The sequence below is a fragment of the Oncorhynchus clarkii genome, unplaced genomic scaffold, assembly GCF_045791955.1.
Source record: "Oncorhynchus clarkii lewisi isolate Uvic-CL-2024 unplaced genomic scaffold, UVic_Ocla_1.0 unplaced_contig_5475_pilon_pilon, whole genome shotgun sequence".
Classification (NCBI taxonomy): domain Eukaryota; kingdom Metazoa; phylum Chordata; class Actinopteri; order Salmoniformes; family Salmonidae; genus Oncorhynchus; species Oncorhynchus clarkii.
This window is the reverse complement of record NW_027258704.1, coordinates 37,800-57,227: the sequence shown is the minus strand read 5'-3', so window position 1 is coordinate 57,227 and position 19,428 is coordinate 37,800. Positions and strand designations below refer to the sequence as shown.

Genomic DNA, 19,428 nt, shown 5'->3' with positions numbered 1-19,428 from the left:
TTCTGTCACATCTCTCTTATCTTTTCCAGGGACCACCCCTTACCTCCCTCATCAACCCCACTGACATAAAACATTTTAGACATGCATCCTTTATTTTCTGTCTTCCATTAACATGATTGCATGTCTAATCAAATATTTAAATTAAATAATTCAATAACTGTACTTTTACATACCTGATATGCCTGTAACCTGTGTGTTTGCTTGTTATGGCTGTTTCCTACCATGTTCCCTTTACTCTGCTCCTGTTCTCCAGGACCTAAGGGTTCTGCCTAACACCCAGACATGGATCCACCTGATGTTCTCCATTACCAACCCCCCTCCAGCTTTTCATTACATCAGCTACTTTATTGTCATGTTGTCATTATCTGCTACGAAAGAGCAAGAAAACTATCATACTGGGCACATAATGTGAGATGCACAGATTAGCGAAAAACACTAGCACTGCAAACACTCAGAACAAAGAGAGCAGCAGCACCTGGACTTTGCAGTCTCCCTCTTCTGAGACTGACTGCCTGTTGAAAACAAGTGACAGGAAGAACCTCTCGTCCACACAGCACCCACCTCCTCCCTATCCCACACAGCAGAATTCAGTATTTCAGTCTATGATTGCCATGTGAGTCTACATAAATTATGTGAAAGTAAATTGACACATGTAACAAAAAAAATCTACGTTTATATATTTTAAATATTGCCAGGTTGGTTTTCACAGCTGTTTCATATGGTGTTCATTATTGTAAATTGTAACGTATCCCTTGATGGTATTTGTTAGTTCAACATTATTCATTGTTGGATCATAGGACATACAATATATATATATATATATATACATTGAACCATAAGGGTGTACTAATGAGCTATGATTTAAAAACAAATCATAATAGAGGACTACTAAAATAATATTATTTCAGTATAGATAAGGGAAGGCTTGTTTAAAATGAAAACATGCCAGCCATACAAGCCAGTGAATAAATCAAATGTATTTGCATATGAATGGAGTGGAAATGAGATTACTTTGGGATCTGTAACGTCAGTAACATTAATGTGTCGAAGTAAACGAAGTAACGATGTAACGAAGTAAAATCATGACATCAGTGGTTTTCAGGTCAGAGAAAGATGAAAGAGTTTCTGAATTGGAATTCCGAAATGGATGACCACTCAAAACAAACATTTTCCCCAGTCTGAGTTTGTTTTTTTCAAGGTTCCCAATTGTCTTGAATGCACTGAAGTCGGAAGTCAGAGATTTTCGAGTTCCGAGTTATTTTGAATGCGCATCTAGAGACCTAAGCTCCCTCTTATTTCTGAATAGGGCTACCTCGAACAAAGAAGCCGTTGTGTTTGTATGGAAGTGAGAAATCAGCATATCTACACAGTAATGGTGGCTGGCTACGATATCAACTAGCCTACTAATTTTTGTATTGAGATGATATGCCTATTTGAGCTAAATCGCTAAATGAAATTGATTAGATTACTCCGACAATGAAAAATATTTTTACAAAATCATGTACATGTAGATGTTTGTAAGGTGTTCATGGTGAGATTTTCAAAAAATAAGCTAAACAGACACTTAAACTAACACTTGATACATAACAAATGTAGACTTTTTAAAGTGTTCATTGTTAGATCTTTCATAATGAACTTACAAGCAAACAGACATGTGACCTGTCAATGCCACGTTACACGGCGTGAATACTACGTCTACGTGACCTGAACGTGACATGTACTGTCTCCATTGACAGTCCATGTTAATTCGTGGCGGTATTTTATGGCGCTAGGAAGACGTTAGGTGACTTGGTGAGAGGTATCAGTAGCTTCACAAAGCTTAATTCTGGCACGAATCACCCCCCATACACTATTCACAGGACAAGAGATCCCTGGTCTGTTTTATTGATATTGAGCAATGTATCAAATATAGCCCTTTATTTATAATGGTACAGTTCAGTTGTATTTTACCTGAATTATGTATATTGTATGTGGACTATTGTCTCTAACAGTTTTTTCTTAGGGAAAACTTAATCCATTAAATTAGGTAATACGATTATTGATCACATTTTAACGCGATTTGTAATTATAATTTCCTCATCAAAATGATTGTAACTGTTTTTCTCAAAATGTGCTGCTGTTTTACAGCGAGACTGGCTGTCCGATTGTTGTCTGAATATAAGAATGTCAGTAAATCCGTGGAACTGTTCTGCGCTAGGCTACGTCAGAAATCGTGCCCAGCCAAAACACAACAAACCAAGCCACGCTGTCCACTGCCAAACCAGTGGCTGCTGCGGGCGCCCACAAATACTGACCCGGAATCAGTTCAAGCAGCCGTCATCGGTCATCCTATCCCTTCCTACATGGTTAAAATCCCTAACACTGATCTCTCATCAGGGCTAGCGTTGACTCCAGCTCAGACCGAACAAGGCTTGGCAAGCAGCGGTAGTCACACCCCTCTCTTGTATCAAATGGGTATTTAGGGTTTTTGACTGACGTTTGCAGCGACTACTACCGATTCAAGGCTGCCCTAGCAACCCGCTGGATGAGCCAACCATAGCGGCGCAAGGCTTGACCCTCTGCGGCTACTGGAGACATGCCTGCTTGGAGAGAGGAAACGACAGACATCCGAGAGAGCTGCGGAACAGCGTGGCTGGCGACCCAAAAGCAGGACTATAAAAAAAATGACACTTCTGGTACTTTAAAGGCACGGTAGCGTGAATGAAGGATTTATGGAAAGAAGATTTGAGCACAGGAACAGGTTCGGCGTGAGCGGCAAGCTTTGACGTTACAGTGGATTACACTGTAGATGTAGGCTCATTTTTATACATTTTTAATTACATTGTGTTGTCACTTTCGGTGACCAAATTGACACTTGTAGCTTTCATTCAAGCTTCTATTTTGGAGACTTTGTGAGTTACCAGATATTATTTTTGAATCGTAATATAAACAGTCGAAGAACACCACATTCAATTTGACTCTCTTCTTTGCTCCTTTGATTCGTGCGTCACACAGCTCAAATCTCGAGTTGGAGGAGAAACGGAAGAAGTGAACAGTCGTGTACACGGTGTTCCATGATGGAACATAATCATTCTTCACCGTGAGGATGAACCACAGAACCAGCCCCGCCAAGGCTTACGATTTTCTGCTCAAGTTTCTCCTGGTCGGGGACAGCGATGTGGGAAAGGGGGAGATACTTGCGAGCCTCGAGGACGGAGCCAGCGAGTCTCCATATGGCTACAACATGGGTGAGTGTCCAGTTTACAACAGTGTAAATACAAAGAAACAAACAATACATTTTCATTTCAAACATTTTATTTATAGAAAAGGTTTAATTAACATTACTTCTACGCCGTGCTTCTACATCTGCATTGCTTGCTGTTTGTGGTTTTAGGCTGGGTTTCTGTACAGCACGTTGTGACATAGCCTGATGTAGAAAGGGCTTTATAAATACATTTGATTGATTTGATGTTATGATCACCACGAATCGAAATATTGAAAGGAACATATATGGATTGCGCAACACAAACCAGTGATCACACGCAGTCCATTTTATGCACAACTCGTTATGGCTGGTACAGTACATGTCATCTGAGCCCAGAAAAGCGCAGTGGTCGTCATTCCTTAGCTAGCCAGTGCACATTCTTGAAGTTAAATGCGGTTATATTTGGGATTAGTGGACTAAGACCATGGCTGGGCATGTCATCTTGGACGTCTGCGAGTCAGTGTATCCCAAATGGTGCACTACTTCTGACTAGGGCCCATATTACTCTGGTCAAAAGTAGTGCCCTATTTAGGGAATATGGTGCCATTTCGGACCAGAGTATGGATGATCATCACGAAGGACAAGACATATTATGGCCTTTGATGTCACCCACCAGTGTCAGAGCTTGACAGTCTTCTAGGGGGGAAAAAACAATAGATGTTTTATTACTGGAGATATTGACTGACTTGTTGCACTCTGCCATAAGAGGTTGACTGTAATATTACAGTCATCTGTCAGAGAACTGGTTCTCCACCCCCATCTCTCTTTCTCTCTCCCCCCAATATCTCTTTCTCCCCCATCTCTCTCTCTCTCTCCCCCCATCTCTCTCTCTCCCCCCATCTCTCTCTCTCCCCCATCTCTCTCTCTCTCCCCCATCTCTCTCTCTCTCCCCCCATCTCTCTCTCTCTCTATCCCCCATCTCTCTCTCTATCCCCACCATCTCTCTCTCTCTCTCTCCTCTCTCTCTCTCTCTCTCTCCCCATCTCTCTCTCTCTCTCTCCCCCATCTCTCTCTCTCTCTCTCCCCCATCTCTCTCTCTCTCTCTCTCCCCCATCTCTCTCTCTCTCTCCCCCCATCGCTCTCTCTCTCTCTCCCCCATCTCTCTCTCTCCCTCCCCCATCTCTCTCCCCCATCTCTCTCTCTCCCCCCATCTCTCTCCCCCCCATCTCTCTTGCTCTCTCGATCTCTCTAATATCCCTTATCCGCGTCCCTAAATAAGAAATCCACACCGTAACAATGTGCCATAATGTACCTTGTACTTGAACATAAAAGAAGTGTAATGAAATCTTGGCCATATAATGTCTCACCACCCATTGATTTTCACAATGTATAACTTGAGTGTGCTACCCTAAAGGTGGTAGGTAGATGTTGATTTCGGGCATGTCTGAGCTTGTTTCTTCAACCGTGGGAAAAGTCTCTCCAGTGTTGGTCGAAGGCAGCTCAGACATCAGACAGCTATTCAGGAAAAGCACACACCAATGCTTTCCAATAAGTCAATACCTCCAGTACTGCCCGAGCCACGGTTTTTCCACAGCAATCATCATACACACTGCAAGAAGAATGCTGAGGGGAAACACAAGAGCTACGGCAGGGCATGATACAATAATTAGGTTGTGAGCATAAATGCATATTTCTGTTCTTTGTAAGTAAAAAAACTAAACAATAAAGTGCATCTTATGTTTGTGTATATAATACAGACTTGGGAGAGAGTACCTCAGGGACTGACTCTACTAGTTCCAGGCCTGGGGAGAGAGTACCTCAGGGACTGACTCTACTAGTTCCAGGCCTGGGGAGAGAGTACCTCAGGGACTGACTCTTCTAGTTCCAAGCCTGGGGAGAGAGTACCTCAGGGACTGACTCTTCTAGTTCAAGGCTTGGGGAGAGAGTACCTCAGGGACTGACTCTTCTAGTTCCAGGCCTGGGGAGAGAGTACCTCAGGGACTGACTCTTCTAGTTCCAGGCCTGGGGAGAGAGTACCTCAGGGACTGACTCTTCTAGTTCCAGGCCTGGGGAGAGAGTACCTCAGGAAGAATGTTTGGTAGGTTACTTTCTAAGTGTAATTTGTTAGGTTCTAGTTACCTGACAAATTTTAATTAGGAAAGTAACTTTTGGATTACCCAAACCCCATAAAGTAATCTAATTACTTTTAGACTATGCTCCCCTTAAGAGGCATTAGAAAAATACAAACATTTAAATTGAATGACATCTATATCTAAGATAAATCAATGTTAGAGTTTACATAGCTGGCCATAATTTCTTTGCGTTTTACTTTATGCGTTGGTTATGTAGGCTTCATTGCTTTGCACTACAGATAATAAGAATAATAGGATTAGACTGTTTTTACATTAAAAACCAGTCTGTCAGATTTCCAGTCATTCCAATTAATTTCATAGGCCTACCCCTTGATCTAAAAGTATAGGACTTGGAAATATAGATGAGCCAAATTGTTTTACCGGAGCATAACCCAAAAACTATGGACTTATTAGCCTACTCTGTTGTTTATGACTTTGTTGTCCTGGAGGACTGATTGGGCTTATTGCTTCCAGTTGAAAAGGAAATGCTGCTCTCATGGAATGGAATCCTTTCGTTTCAGCACTACCGATATGTGCTATTTGCATGTTAAAATATATGCCATATGCTGCATTTGCTATAGACCTAATGTTTACGTTTTTGTTCGTGACACTTTTTGATAACTCGATAGTTTGCCTTTTTAAGTCTTATCAAAAGTGTACGAGTTTTAGCATGTGTCTGTAAGGCCTATCAATATTTTTGTGGAATCAGCACAAATTCGATTGAGCAATAAAAGCCCCACCTTAAAATAAACTTGTTTTTGACAGTACAGAGCACTATACCACAGTGGAGTTTAGAAGGAAGGAACTACCTCAAACTTTTATTCCATAGGCTGGGATCCGCACTATGCAGCTGTTGCAAGAGCGCATTTTTCGCAGGTTGACGTTTCTTGGCATGAGTCTCGTCCTGGAGCCAGAGCTGAGCGGTTTCCACTAGATGGGGAAAGCTGCAAAGTCAAAATTGGCTGTATTGTAAAAATGTATGAAAACAATTAATTTATGGTAACGGTTAGGCATTATGGTTAGCAGTGTGGTTAGGTTTAAAATCTGGTTTTATGACTTTGTGGCTGTGCCAGCTAGTGACCACCCACTGGGCACACCACGTCATTTCAACATGGATAATATTTGGTTGAGATTACAACCTCTATTCACCCACACAAAAAGACAGCCAAACGTTAGTTGAATTACCAAAGTGTTACCACTATGTGTTCAACCATATAAAAGCACTACCAAATTCCAATGAAAAAAACAATGTCAGAATTTTGGTTTAGTTGTCACAACATGTCTAATAACTATGCTTTCCACCATTTTAAAAGCACGGCAAAGTTCAAAAGGTTAATAGAATGTCAGATATTTGGTTTATTTATTCAACAGATTGTGTTATAACTGTGCTTTATCTGACAGCAGAACCAAATGACCTGGATTACAGTTGAGATTACATTAAAACTACATGGTGCAAGTGATCAATGCCGTTGGAGATTCTGTACAGATTATCACAGTCCTGTGACGACCTATTCATGCTATCTTGAACATGCACCCTTTAAATTATTATATAAGATATTATATATATATATATATATATATATTAGTTACGAGTAACCTCAATGTGGGCATGTATGTTTTATTCAATTATGGTTGAATGTTACATTAGTTTGTAAAATGGCCTTAACTTCAGGCAATTTACTGGATTACAAAAGTAATATTGTGTTTGGTTGACAACGCAACCAAATATCAACATTCAACTGAAATGTATTTATTGTTTGGATAGTTCCATCTGAGCCACTGGTTTAATCCCATTCTTTAACTTTTATTTTAGGTTGAGTTGGAGATATGAATCCTTGTTAATAAGACATTTATTGTACTTCAAAAATGATATTGAATTGTGTTTGGTTGTCAACACAGCCAAATATCAACATTTGAAGGAGTTTTATCTTCTGCCTGGAAAGTTCCAGCTGTGCCATTGACTTAGTCTGGCTTTAATTCCAGTCTACAAATGGTTAATTGAAATGTTGGATTCCCTTCTCCATCTCAACCAAAAATATAACTTAAAGAATAGGACTAAATCAATTATAACTTTATTTAAATAAAGTTTAATTTAGTCCTATTCTTTAACATATATATATATATATGTGTGTGTGTGTGTTAAAGAATGAATAAATTAAAAACTTTATTTTATATATATATATATATATATTTATATAATATAATGTGTGTACCAGTCAAATGTTTGGACACACAAACTCATTCAAGGGTTTTTCTTTATTTTTACTGTTTTCTACACCTCGAGCTCAACCTCAACAAGACAGAGCTGTTCTTCCTGCCCGAAAAGGCCTGCCCACTCCAAGACCTCTCCATCACGGTTAACAACTCCACAGTGTCGCCCTCCCAGAGTCAAAGAACGTTGGCGTGACCCTGGACAACACCCTGTCATTCTCTGCAAACATCAAAGCAGTGACTCGCTCCTGCAGGTTCATGCTCTGCAATATCCGTAGTGTACAATCCTACCTCACACAGCAAGTGGCACATCCTAATCCAGGCACTTGTCATCTCCCGTCTGGACTACTGCAACTCACTGTTGGCTGGGCTCCCAGCTCCCTGCTTGTTCCATCCTCTGCACACTCCACTGGCTTCCAGTCGAAGCTCGCATCCACTACCAGACCATGGTACTTGCCCACAGGGCAGCAAGATGTACTACCCCTCGCTACCTTCAGCCTAAGATTGAGACTTGTCCCGAAGCCACTCCTGCATTGTCTTGGCTGTGTGCTTAGGGTTGTTGCCCTGTTGGAAGGTGAACCTTCGCCCCAGTCTGAGGTCTTTAGGTTTTCATCAAGGATCTCTCTGTACTTTGGTCCGTTCATCTTTTTCACGACCCTGACTAGTCCCTCAGTCCCTGCCACTGAAAAACATCCCCACACCATGATGCTGCCAACACTATGCTTCACCATAGGGATGGTGCCACCACCATGCCTCACTAGTCTCCCAGTCCCTGCCGCTGAACAACATCCAAACAACATGATGCTGCCACCACCATGCTTCACCGTAGGGATGGTGCCACCACCATGCTTCACTGTAGGGATGGTGCCACCACCATGCTTCACTAGTCCCTCAGTCCCTGCCGCTGAACAACATCCCCACAACATGATGCTGCTACCACCGTGCTTCACCGTAGGGATGGTGCCACCACCATGCTTCACTAGTTCCTCAGTCCCTGCCGCTGAACAACATCCCCACAACATGATGCTGCTACCACCATGCTTCACTAGTCCCTCAGTCCCTGCCACTGAACAACATCCCCACAACATGATGCTGCTACCACCGTGCTTCACCGTAGGGATGGTGCCACCACCATGCTTCACTAGTCCCTCAATCCCTGCCGCTGAACAAAATCCCCACAACATGATGCTGCTACCACCGTGCTTCACCGTAGGGATGATGCCAGGTTATCTCCAGACATGACGCTTGGTTTCATCAGACCGGATAATATTTATTCTCATGGTCTGAGAGTCTTTTTAGGTGGCTTTTGGCAAACTCCAAGCAGGATGTCATGTGCCTTTTACTGAGGAGTGGCTTCCGTCTGGCCACTCTACCATAAAGCCTGATTGGTGGAGTGCTGCAGAGATGGTTGTCCACCTGGAAGGTTCTCCCATCGCCACAGAGGAACTCTAGAGCTCTAGTCATAGTGACCATCGGGTTCTTGGTCATCTCCCTGACCAAGGCCCTTCTCCCCAGATTGCTCAGTTTGGCTGGGCGTCCAGCTCCAGGAAGAATCTTGGTAGTTCCAAATTCTTCCATTTTAGAATGATGGAGGCCACTGTTCATGGGGACCTTCAATGCTGGAGAATTGTTTTGGTACCCTTCGCCAGATCTGTGCTCGACACAATCCTGTCTCGGAGCCATACATACAATTCCTTTGACCTTATGGCTTGGTTTTTGCTATGACATGCACTGTCAACTGGGGAAGCGTTCATAGACAGTTGTGTGCCTTTCCAAATCATGTCCAATCAATTGAATTTACCATAGGGGGACTCCAATCAAATTGTAGAAACATCTCAAGGATGATCAATGGAAACAGGATGCACCTGAGCTCAATTTCAGGTCTCATAGCAAAGGGTCTGAATACTTATGTAAATTAGGTATTTCTGTTTTCTATTTTTAATAAATTTGGTATTTCTAAAAACCTGTTTTCACTTTGTCATTATGGGGTATTGTGTGTGTGTGTGTGTGTGTGTGTGTGTCGCTGAGGATTATTATTTGGTTTATCCATTTTCAAATAAGGCTGTAATATAACAACATTTGGAAAAAGGCAAGGGGTCTGAATACTTTCCGAAGGCACAACACGACCAAAAGTATGTGGACACCAGCTCTTCGAACATCTCATTCCAAAGTTGGTCCCCTCTTTGCTGCTATAACAGCCTTCACTTTTCTGGGAAGGCTGTTCACTAGATGTTGGAACATTGCTGCAGGGACTTGCTTCCATTCAGCCACAACAGCATTAGTGAGGTCGGGCACTGATGTTCAGCGTTTAGGCCTGGCTCGCAGTCGGCGTTCCAATTAATTCCAAAGGTGTTTGATGGGGTTCAGGCTCTGTGCAGCCCAGTCAAGTTCTTCCACACCGATCTCGACAAACGATATCTTAATTGCCTAGTGCACAAAGCGAGGTCTATAATCATGATGAAACAGGAAAGAGACTTCCCCAAACTGTTGCCACAAAGTTTGAATCACAGAATCGTCTAGAATGTCATTGTATGTTGTAGCATCAAGATTTCCCTTCACTGGAACTAAGGGATCCAGCCCGAACCATTAAACCAGACCCAGACCATTATTCCTCCTCCACCGAACTTTACTGTTGGCACAATGCATTGTGGCAGGTAGCGTCCTCCTGGCATCCACCAAACCCATTCTCGTCGGTTGGACTGCCAGATGGTGAAGCGTGATTCATGAGTCCAGAGAACGCGCTTCCACTGCTCCAGAGTCCAATGGCAGTGAGCTTTACACCACTCCAGTCGACGCTTGGCAGTGCGCATGGTGGTCTTAGGCTTGTGTGTGGCTGCTCGGCCATGGAAACCCATTTCATGAAGCTCCCGACTAACAGTTTTTGTGCTGACGTTGCTTCCAGAGGCAGTTTGGAACTCGGCAGGGAGTGTTGTAACTGATGACAGACAAATTTTACGCACTTCAGCGCTTGGCGGTCACGTTCTGTGAGCTTGTGTGGCCTACCACTTTGCGGCTGAGCCGTTGTTGCTCCTAGACGTTTCCACTTCACAATAACAGCACTTACAGTTGACCGGGGCAGCTCTAGCAGGGAAGAAATTTGACACTGACTTGTTGGAAAGGTGGCATCCTATGATGGTTCCACGTTGAATATCACTGAGCTCATCAGTAAGGCCGTTCTACTGCCAATGTTTGTCTACGGAGGTTGCATGCCTGTGTGCTCGAAGTAGCTGAATCCTTAATTTAAAAGTAATCCTAGAAGTAATCATCTAATTGTTAAAAAGTATCTGTAATCTGATTTAAAATATTTTTTCTGGTACTTTTTTTTGTAATCCGTTACATGTAATCTGTTACTTCCCAACCCTGCTCATTGGAGAGCACAGGAAAGAACTCTCTGGTAACCTCTTTGTTCTCTTTCGGGTCTGGCTGCTACACAGTCTTCTATTACAACTGATCTATTAGATATTGTGGGAAACCACTAGGTACGTTTATGATTTGGTAGCTTTGATGCTAGGTCTATTAGTGAACATGTATTGTATAATAAGTGAATTTGTCCAAATATATGTATGATATCTTCAAATGAGGGGACTAGATACATAAAATAATTTACTTTCTAAATGGTAAAACAGATCTGCATAAAAATACCCTCAAATGAAATCCAATGGAATGAGGGTAGTCAAGTGAATGTTGACAATGAGAAAAAGAGGGAGAGATAATAGGGTGAGAGAGGAATAGAGACAGAGATGATAGGGTGAGAGAGGAATAGAGACAGAGATGATAGGGTGAGAGAGGAATAGAGACAGAGGGACAGGGACAGAGATAATAGGGTGAGAGAGGAATAGAGACAGAGATAATAGGGCGAGAGAGGAATAGAGACAGAGGGACGGGGAGATGATGGGAGAGTCCGTTGTCACTACTAATAATTTGCTGGGAATATTCTAGAAGCTTGTAACGCCTCCATGATGTCTATTAACAGTACTGTCTGGTTGAGAGTTCACAACCCACTGTGACTATTTAAACCTACCCAAACTAGAAAACGTGGACAGGTGGCAGCATTCGCGCAAAACTGAAAGCAAGAACCACCGCATTAACCATGTCAAAGTGACTGGGAATAAGGACGAATACAAACAGTGTAGTTATTCCCTCCATAAGGCAGTCAAACAGGAAAACGGTCAGTATAGAGACAAAGTGGAGTCGCAATTCAACGGCACAAACACGAGACGTACAGTGCCTTGCGAAAGTATTCGGCCCCCTTGAACTTTGCGACCTTTTGCCACATTTCAGGCTTCAAAGTTAAAGATATAAAACTGTATTTTTTTGTGAAGAATCAACAACAAGTGGGACACAATCATGAAGTGAAACAACATTTATTGGATATTTCAAACTTTTTTAACAAATCAAAAACTGAAAAATTGGGCGTGCAAAATTATTCAGCCCCCTTAAGTTAATACTTTGTAGCGCCACCTTTTGCTGCGATTACAGCTGTAAGTCGCTTGGGGTATGTCTCTATCAGTTTTGCACATCAAGAGACTGAAATTTCCCATTCCTCCTTGCAAAACAGCTCGAGCTCAGTGAGGTTGGATGGAGAGCATTTGTGAACAGCAGTTTTCAGTTCTTTCCACAGATTCTCGATTGGATTCAGGTCTGGACTTTGACTTGGCCATTCTAACACCTGGATATGTTTATTTTTGAACCATTCCATTGTAGATTTTGCTTTATGTTTTGGATCATTGTCTTGTTGGAAGACAAATCTCCGTCCCAGTCTCAGGTCTTTTGCAGACTCCATCAGGTTTTCTTCCAGAATGGTCCTGTATTTGGCTCCATCCATCTTCCAATCAATTTTAACCATCTTCCCTGTCCCTGCTGAAGAAAAGCAGGCCCAAACCATGATGCTGCCACCACCATGTTTGACAGTGGGGATGGTGTGTTCAGGGTGATGAGCTGTGTTGCTTTTACGCCAAACATAACGTTTTGCATTGTTGCCAAAAAGTTCAATTTTGGTTTCATCTGACCAGAGCACCTTCTTCCACATGTTTGGTGTGTCTCCCAGGTGGCTTGTGGCAAACTTTAAACGACACTTTATGGATATCTTTAAGAAATGGCTTTCTTGCCACTCTTCCATAAAGGCCAGATTTGTGCAATATATGACTGATTGTTGTCCTATGGACAGAGTCTCCCACCTCAGCTGTAGATCTCTGCAGTTCATCCAGAGTGATCGTGGGCCTCTTGGCTGCATCTCTGATCAGTCTTCTCCTTGTATGAGCTGAAAGTTTAGAGGGACGGCCAGGTCTTGGTAGATTTGCAGTGGTCTGATACTCCTTCCATTTCAATATTATCGCTTGCACAGTGCTCCTTGGGATGTTTAAAGCTTGGGAAATCTTTTTGTATCCAAATCCGGCTTTAAACTTCTTCACAACAGTATCTCGGACCTGCCTGGTGTGTTCCTTGTTCTTCATGATGCTCTCTGCGCTTTTAACGGACCTCTGAGACTATCACAGTGCAGGTGCATTTATACGGAGACTTGATTACACACAGGTGGATTGTATTTATCATCATTAGTCATTTAGGTCAACATTGGATCATTCAGAGATCCTCACTGAACTTCTGGAGAGAGTTTGCTGCACTGAAAGTAAAGGGGCTGAATAATTTTGCACGTCCAATTTTTCAGTTTTTGATTTGTTAAAAAAGTTTGAAATATCCAATAAATGTCGTTCCACTTCATGATTGTGTCCCACTTGTTGTTGATTCTTCACAAAAAAATACAGTTTTATATCTTTATGTTTGAAGCCTGAAATGTGGCAAAAGGTCGCAAAGTTCAAGGGGGCCGAATACTTTCGCAAGGCACTGTATGTGGCAGGGTCTACAGACAATCACGGACTACGAAGGGGAAAACCAGTCACGTCGCGGAAACCGACGTCTTGCTTCTGGACAAGCAACTTCTTCACCCACTTCGAGGATAACACAGTGCCACCGACGTGGCCTGTTTACAAGGACTGTGGGCTCTCCTTCTCCATGGCCAACTTGGCCTGCTACAAGGACTGTGGGCTCTCCTTCTCCATGGCCAACGTGGCCTGTTGCAAGGACTGTGGGCTCTCCTTCTCCATGGCCAACGTGGCCTGCTACAAGGACTGTGGGCTCTCCTTCTCCGTGGCCTGCTACAAGGACTGTAGGCTCTCCTTCTCCATGGCCGACGTGGCCTGTTACAAGGACTGTGGGCTCTCCTTCTCCGTGGCCTGCTACAAGGACTGTGGGCTCTCCTTCTCCATGGCCGACGTGGCCTGTTACAAGGACTGTGGGCTCTCCTTCTCCGTGGCCTGCTACAAGGACTGTGGGCTCTCCTTCTCCATGGCCGACGTGGCCTGTTACAAGGACTGTGGGCTCTCCTTCTCCGTGGCCTGCTACAAGGACTGTGGGCTCTCCTTCTCCATGGCCGACGTGGCCTGTTACAAGGACTGTGGGCTCTCCTTCTCCGTGGCCTGCTACAAGGACTGTGGGCTCTCCTTCTCCATGGCCGACGTGGCCTGTTACAAGGACTGTGGGCTCTCCTTCTCCATGGCCGACGTGAGTAAGACATGTTAAGACTGTTAACCCTCACAAGGCTGCCAGCCCAGACGGCATCCCTAGCCGCGTCCTCAGAGCATGCACAGACCACCTGGCTGGAGTGTTTATGGACATATTCAATCTCTCCCTATCTCAGTCTGCTGTCTCCACATGCTTCAAGATGTCAACTATTGTTCCTGTACCCAAGAAAGCAAAGGTAACTGAACTAAATGACTATCGCCCCGTAGCACTAACTTCTGTCATCATGAAGTGCTTTGAGAGGCTGGTTAAGGATCATATCACCTCTACCTTACCTGACACCCTAGACACACTTCAATTTGCTTACCCCCCCAATAGATCCACAGACGATGCAATCGCACTGCACACTGCACACTGCCCACTGCCCTATCCAATCTGGACAAGAGGAATACCTAATGTAAGATTGCTGTTCATTAACTATAGCTCAGCATTCAACACCCAGAGGGTGGTGGTGTCTGCCCAATGTATCACCAAACTACGTGCCCTCCAGGACACTTACAGCACCCGATGTCGCAGGAAGGCCAAACAGATAATCAAGGACATCAACCACCTGAGCGAGGTCAGTACAGGTGCATCAAAGCTGGGACCGAGAAGCTGTTTTTCAGTCTATCTCAAGGCCATCAGACTGTTAAATAGCCATCACTAGCCAGCTTCCACCCAGTTACGCAACCCTGCACCTTAGAGGCTGCTGCCCTATATCCATAGACATGGAATCACTGGTCACTTTAATAATGGAACACTAGTCACTTTTATAATGTTTACATACTGCTTTACTCATCTCATATGTGTAGACTGTTTTCTATTCTACTGTATTTAAGTCAATGCCACCCCCGACAGTGCTTAGTCTAACATTTATATATTTATTAATTTCATTCTTCTGTACTGTTGGTGCTACAGTAGGAACACAAGCATTTTGCTACACCTGCAATAACATCTGCGAAATATATGACCAATAGAATTTGATTTGATTTCCAGACAGCCTTCCCCATTCCCCTGGTTGGGGAGCTTTTCCAGGGTGAAATGAGTCTGTCATAGCCTGCCCTAAACAGAGAGGGTATACATCCTGACTGAGTCTGTCATAGCCTGCCCTAAACAGAGAGGGTATACATCCTAACTGAGTCTGTCATAGCCTGCCCTAAACAGAGAGGATATACATCCTGAGTCTGTCATAGCCTGCCCTAAACAGAGAGGGTATACATCCTAACTGAGTCTGTCATAGCCGGACCTCAACAGAGAGGATATACATCCTGAGTCTGTCATAGCCTGCCCTAAACAGAGAGGATATACATCCTGAGTCTGTCATAGCCTGCCCTAAACAGAGAGGATATACATCCTGAGTCTGTCATAGCCTGCCCTAAACAGAGAGGATATACATCCTGAGTCTGTCATAGCCTGCCCTAAACAGAGAGGATATACATCCTAACTGAGTCTGTCATAGCCTGCCCCAAACAGAGAGGATATACATCCTAACTGAGTCTGTCATTGCCTGCCCTAAACAGAGAGGATATACATCCTGAGTCTGTCATAGCCTGCCCTAAACAGAGAGGATATACATCCTAACTGAGTCTGTCATAGCCTGCCCTAAACAGAGAGGGTATACATCCTAACTGAGTCTGTCATAGCCTGCCCTAAACAGAGAGGATATACATCCTAACTGAGTCTGTCATAGCCTGCCCTAAACAGAGAGGGTATACATCCTGAGTCTGTCATAGCCTGCCCTAAACAGAGAGGGTATACATCCTGAGTCTGTCATAGCCTGCCCTAAACAGAGAGGATATACATCCTGAGTCTGTCATAGCCTGCCCTAAACAGAGAGGATATACATCCTGAGTCTGTCATAGCCTGCCCTAAACAGAGAGGATATACATCCTAACTGAGTCTGCCATAGCCTGCCCTAAACAGAGAGGATATACATCCTGAGTCTGTCATAGCCTGCCCTAAACAGAGAGGATATACATCCTAACTGAGTCTGCCATAGCCTGCCCTAAACAGAGAGGATATACATCCTGAGTCTGTCATAGCCTGCCCTAAACAGAGAGGATATACATCCTAACTGAGTCTGTCATAGCCTGCCCTAAACAGAGAGGGTATACATCCTAACTGAGTCTGTCATAGCCTGCCCTAAACAGAGAGGATATACATCCTAACTGAGTCTGTCATAGCCTGCCCTAAACAGAGAGGATATACATCCTAACTGAGTCTGTCATAGCCTGCCCTAAACAGAGAGGGTATACATCCTGAGTCTGTCATAGCCTGCCCTAAACAGAGAGGGTATACATCCTGAGTCTGTCATAGCCTGCCCTAAACAGAGAGGATATACATCCTAACTGAGTCTGCCATAGCCTGCCCTAAACAGAGAGGATATACATCCTGAGTCTGTCATAGCCTGCCCTAAACAGAGAGGGTATACATCCTAACTGAGTCTGTCATAGCCTGCCCTAAACAGAGAGGGTATACATCCTAACTGAGTCTGTCATAGCCTGCCCTAAACAGAGAGGGTATACATCCTAACTGAGTCTGTCATAGCCGGACCTCAACAGAGAGGATATACATCCTGAGTCTGTCATAGCCTGCCCTAAACAGAGAGGATATACATCCTGAGTCTGTCATAGTCTGCCCTAAACAGAGAGGATATACATCCTGAGTCTGTCATAGCCTGCCCTAAACAGAGAGGATATACATCCTAACTGAGTCTGTCATAGCCTGCCCTAAACAGAGAGGATATACATCCTAACTGAGTCTGTCATTGCCTGCCCTAAACAGAGAGGATATACATCCTGAGTCTGTCATAGCCTGCCCTAAACAGAGAGGATATACATCCTAACTGAGTCTGCCATAGCCTGCCCTAAACAGAGAGGATATACATCCTGAGTCTGTCATAGCCTGCCCTAAACAGAGAGGATATACATCCTGAGTCTGTCATAGCCTGCCCTAAACAGAGAGGATATACATCCTGAGTCTGTCATAGCCTGCCCTAAACAGAGAGGGTATACATCCTGAGTCTGTCATAACCTGCCCTAAACAGAGAGGATATACATCCTGAGTCTGTCATAGCCTGCCCTAAACAGAGAGGGTATACATCCTGAGTCTGTCATAACCTGCCCTAAACAGAGAGGATATACATCCTGAGTCTGTCATAGCCTGCCCTAAACAGAGAGAATATACATCCTAACTGAGTCTGTCATAGCCTGCCCTAAACAGAGAGGATATACATCCTAACTGAGTCTGTCATTGCCTGCCCTAAACAGAGAGGATATACATCCTGAGTCTGTCATAGCCTGCCCTAAACAGAGAGGGTATACATCCTAACTGAGTCTGTCATAGCCTGCCCTAAACAGAGAGGGTATACATCCTGAGTCTGTCATAGCCTGCCCTAAACAGAGAGGGTATACATCCTAACTGAGTCTGTCATAGCCTGCCCTAAACAGAGAGGGTATACATCCTGAGTCTGTCATAGCCTGCCCTAAACAGAGAGGGTATACATCCTAACTGAGTCTGTCATAGCCTGCCCTAAACAGAGAGGGTATACATCCTGAGTCTGTCATAGCCTGCCCTAAACAGAGAGGGTATACATCCTAACTGAGTCTGTCATAGCCTGCCCTAAACAGAGAGGGTATACATTCTATCTCAGGACTTTACAGAGGGTCATAAAGTTTTAAAGAATATTCCTATTTTTTTTACAAACCCAAGAGCTCGTTGCATTACGAGTTCCATTCTGTGAGCGGTGAGGCAGACAGGCTACCAACACACAGTGGATCAGGAAACTGTCCATTATGTAAGAACAACAACCTGGTAGATGGAGAAAGTGTTTTACAGTGAGTGTGTCCCAAATCGCAGGGTTCTGGCCAAATGTAGTGCACTGTGTTCTTGTTTTTTTCTGCTCTGCGACATTCAGAATGTGTCACTCTATTAAGACACCTCCTGAGGGAGACTTCCCAACATGCAATGCTAAGCACTTTGGAGATTCAGGGAAAGTGTTATGGGGTATAAATGTAAAACATCATCATCATCAACATCAACAGTGTTTGTTTCTATTTCCTTTAACTGATGTTTGTTTGACTGAAGCCTAGAGGAACTGTATAAAAGGCAGTTAGTGTGAATCCCAAATGGGACCCTATTTCCTATGAGTCCTGTTCAAAAGTAGTGCACCATATAGTGGATAGGGATCTATTTGGGACGTAAACATGGTTTTCCTCAGAGGACCTTAGTTAGCTGCTAATTACCTCATTTTCTCTCTTTAGTGTTTCTTTCCTAATGTTCTCAATTACAACAACACCAACCGTCGTCATCTGGAGGGAGTCGAAGGTCGGCGTGAAGTCATTCCTTTATTCCCGTGGGAAGTGTGTGTGTATGTGTGTGTGTGTGTCCGCACATGCGTGTGTTCATACTCCGATTTGTTATTGCAGTCCTTTATGAAAACACTGCGACATTGTGTTGTGCTTCTGAAAACAGGTTTTCCTGATTATACTATAATCAGAGTAGTGGCAGTTATCAACTTAATCTTCTGGAGAATCCAATAAGGGGACACACGACAAGCTCCCTCGGAAGAATTTAAATGACATTTTGGTATACCTATTACCTGACGTATACCAATTAAGAGACAAATGAATGTTTCCCAAACTTATTTTGAGGTTTGTCTCTACATTGCTACTTTAAGATTAAGTTCTGTCTGACTTTTGCTGCTAGAATGACGTGTTGGTTTCTACATTGAAAGCACGGACAAAATCCACACGCTGAAGAATGTGTGGGAATTATCTGGGTGTTCTCTTGCACTACCAGTGAAATCTGTTGTATGTTTTTGTACACTACAATTTTTCCTGGTCGTATTGACATGTTTTGTTGAGTGTGGCCCTGCTCGGTTTTTGCTAGTATCACAGGATATGATGAATCTGATGTGTGTTTTATATAGGAGCCACAGTTTCCTCCACTTCCCTGCTGGTTTGGCTTGTTTTAAACACCGTGGGACACAACCTCTGTTCCCTATATAGTGCACTATTTTCTACCGGAGCACTATGGGCCCTGGTCAAACGTAGTGCACTGTCTAGGGAATAGGGCGCTATTTAGGATGCTGGCAGTGTTCCCCCTTCAGCGCTCTGGCCAATCATTTCTGTTGCCGTTAGGCTACTAAATGTGGAATCAACAGGATCCAACGTTCATCTCAGTTTTGGGTCAGTTCTACTAATGGGATGACATGGAGGGAGAGTGGAAGCATTTCTGTGGTCAGCCCAGTGTCCATAACCAGAGAAAGATGTTTCAGTCCCAAATCATACCCTATAGGGCTCTCGTCAAAAATAGTGTACTATGTAGGGAACAGCGTACCATTTG

At 43.7% G+C, this 19,428-nt stretch overlaps 1 protein-coding gene across 2 annotated transcripts in view; it reads left to right on the top strand.

Moving 5' to 3' along the window:
- The first annotated feature begins 2,562 nt into the window (after nt 1-2,562).
- The window catches only part of LOC139398216 (ras-related protein Rab-40B-like), a 50,110-nt gene continuing 33,244 nt past the window's right edge, over nt 2,563-19,428 (top strand). The window contains exons 1-2 of one of the 2 annotated variants that reach the window (XM_071144340.1): nt 2,563-2,790; nt 2,995-3,227. In XM_071144340.1, coding sequence (XP_071000441.1) covers nt 3,086-3,227 — 142 coding nt within the window. In that variant the 5' untranslated portion in view covers nt 2,563-2,790; nt 2,995-3,085. The remainder of the gene's footprint in view (nt 2,791-2,994; nt 3,228-19,428) is intronic. The other variant, XM_071144341.1, reaches the window with a different exon arrangement.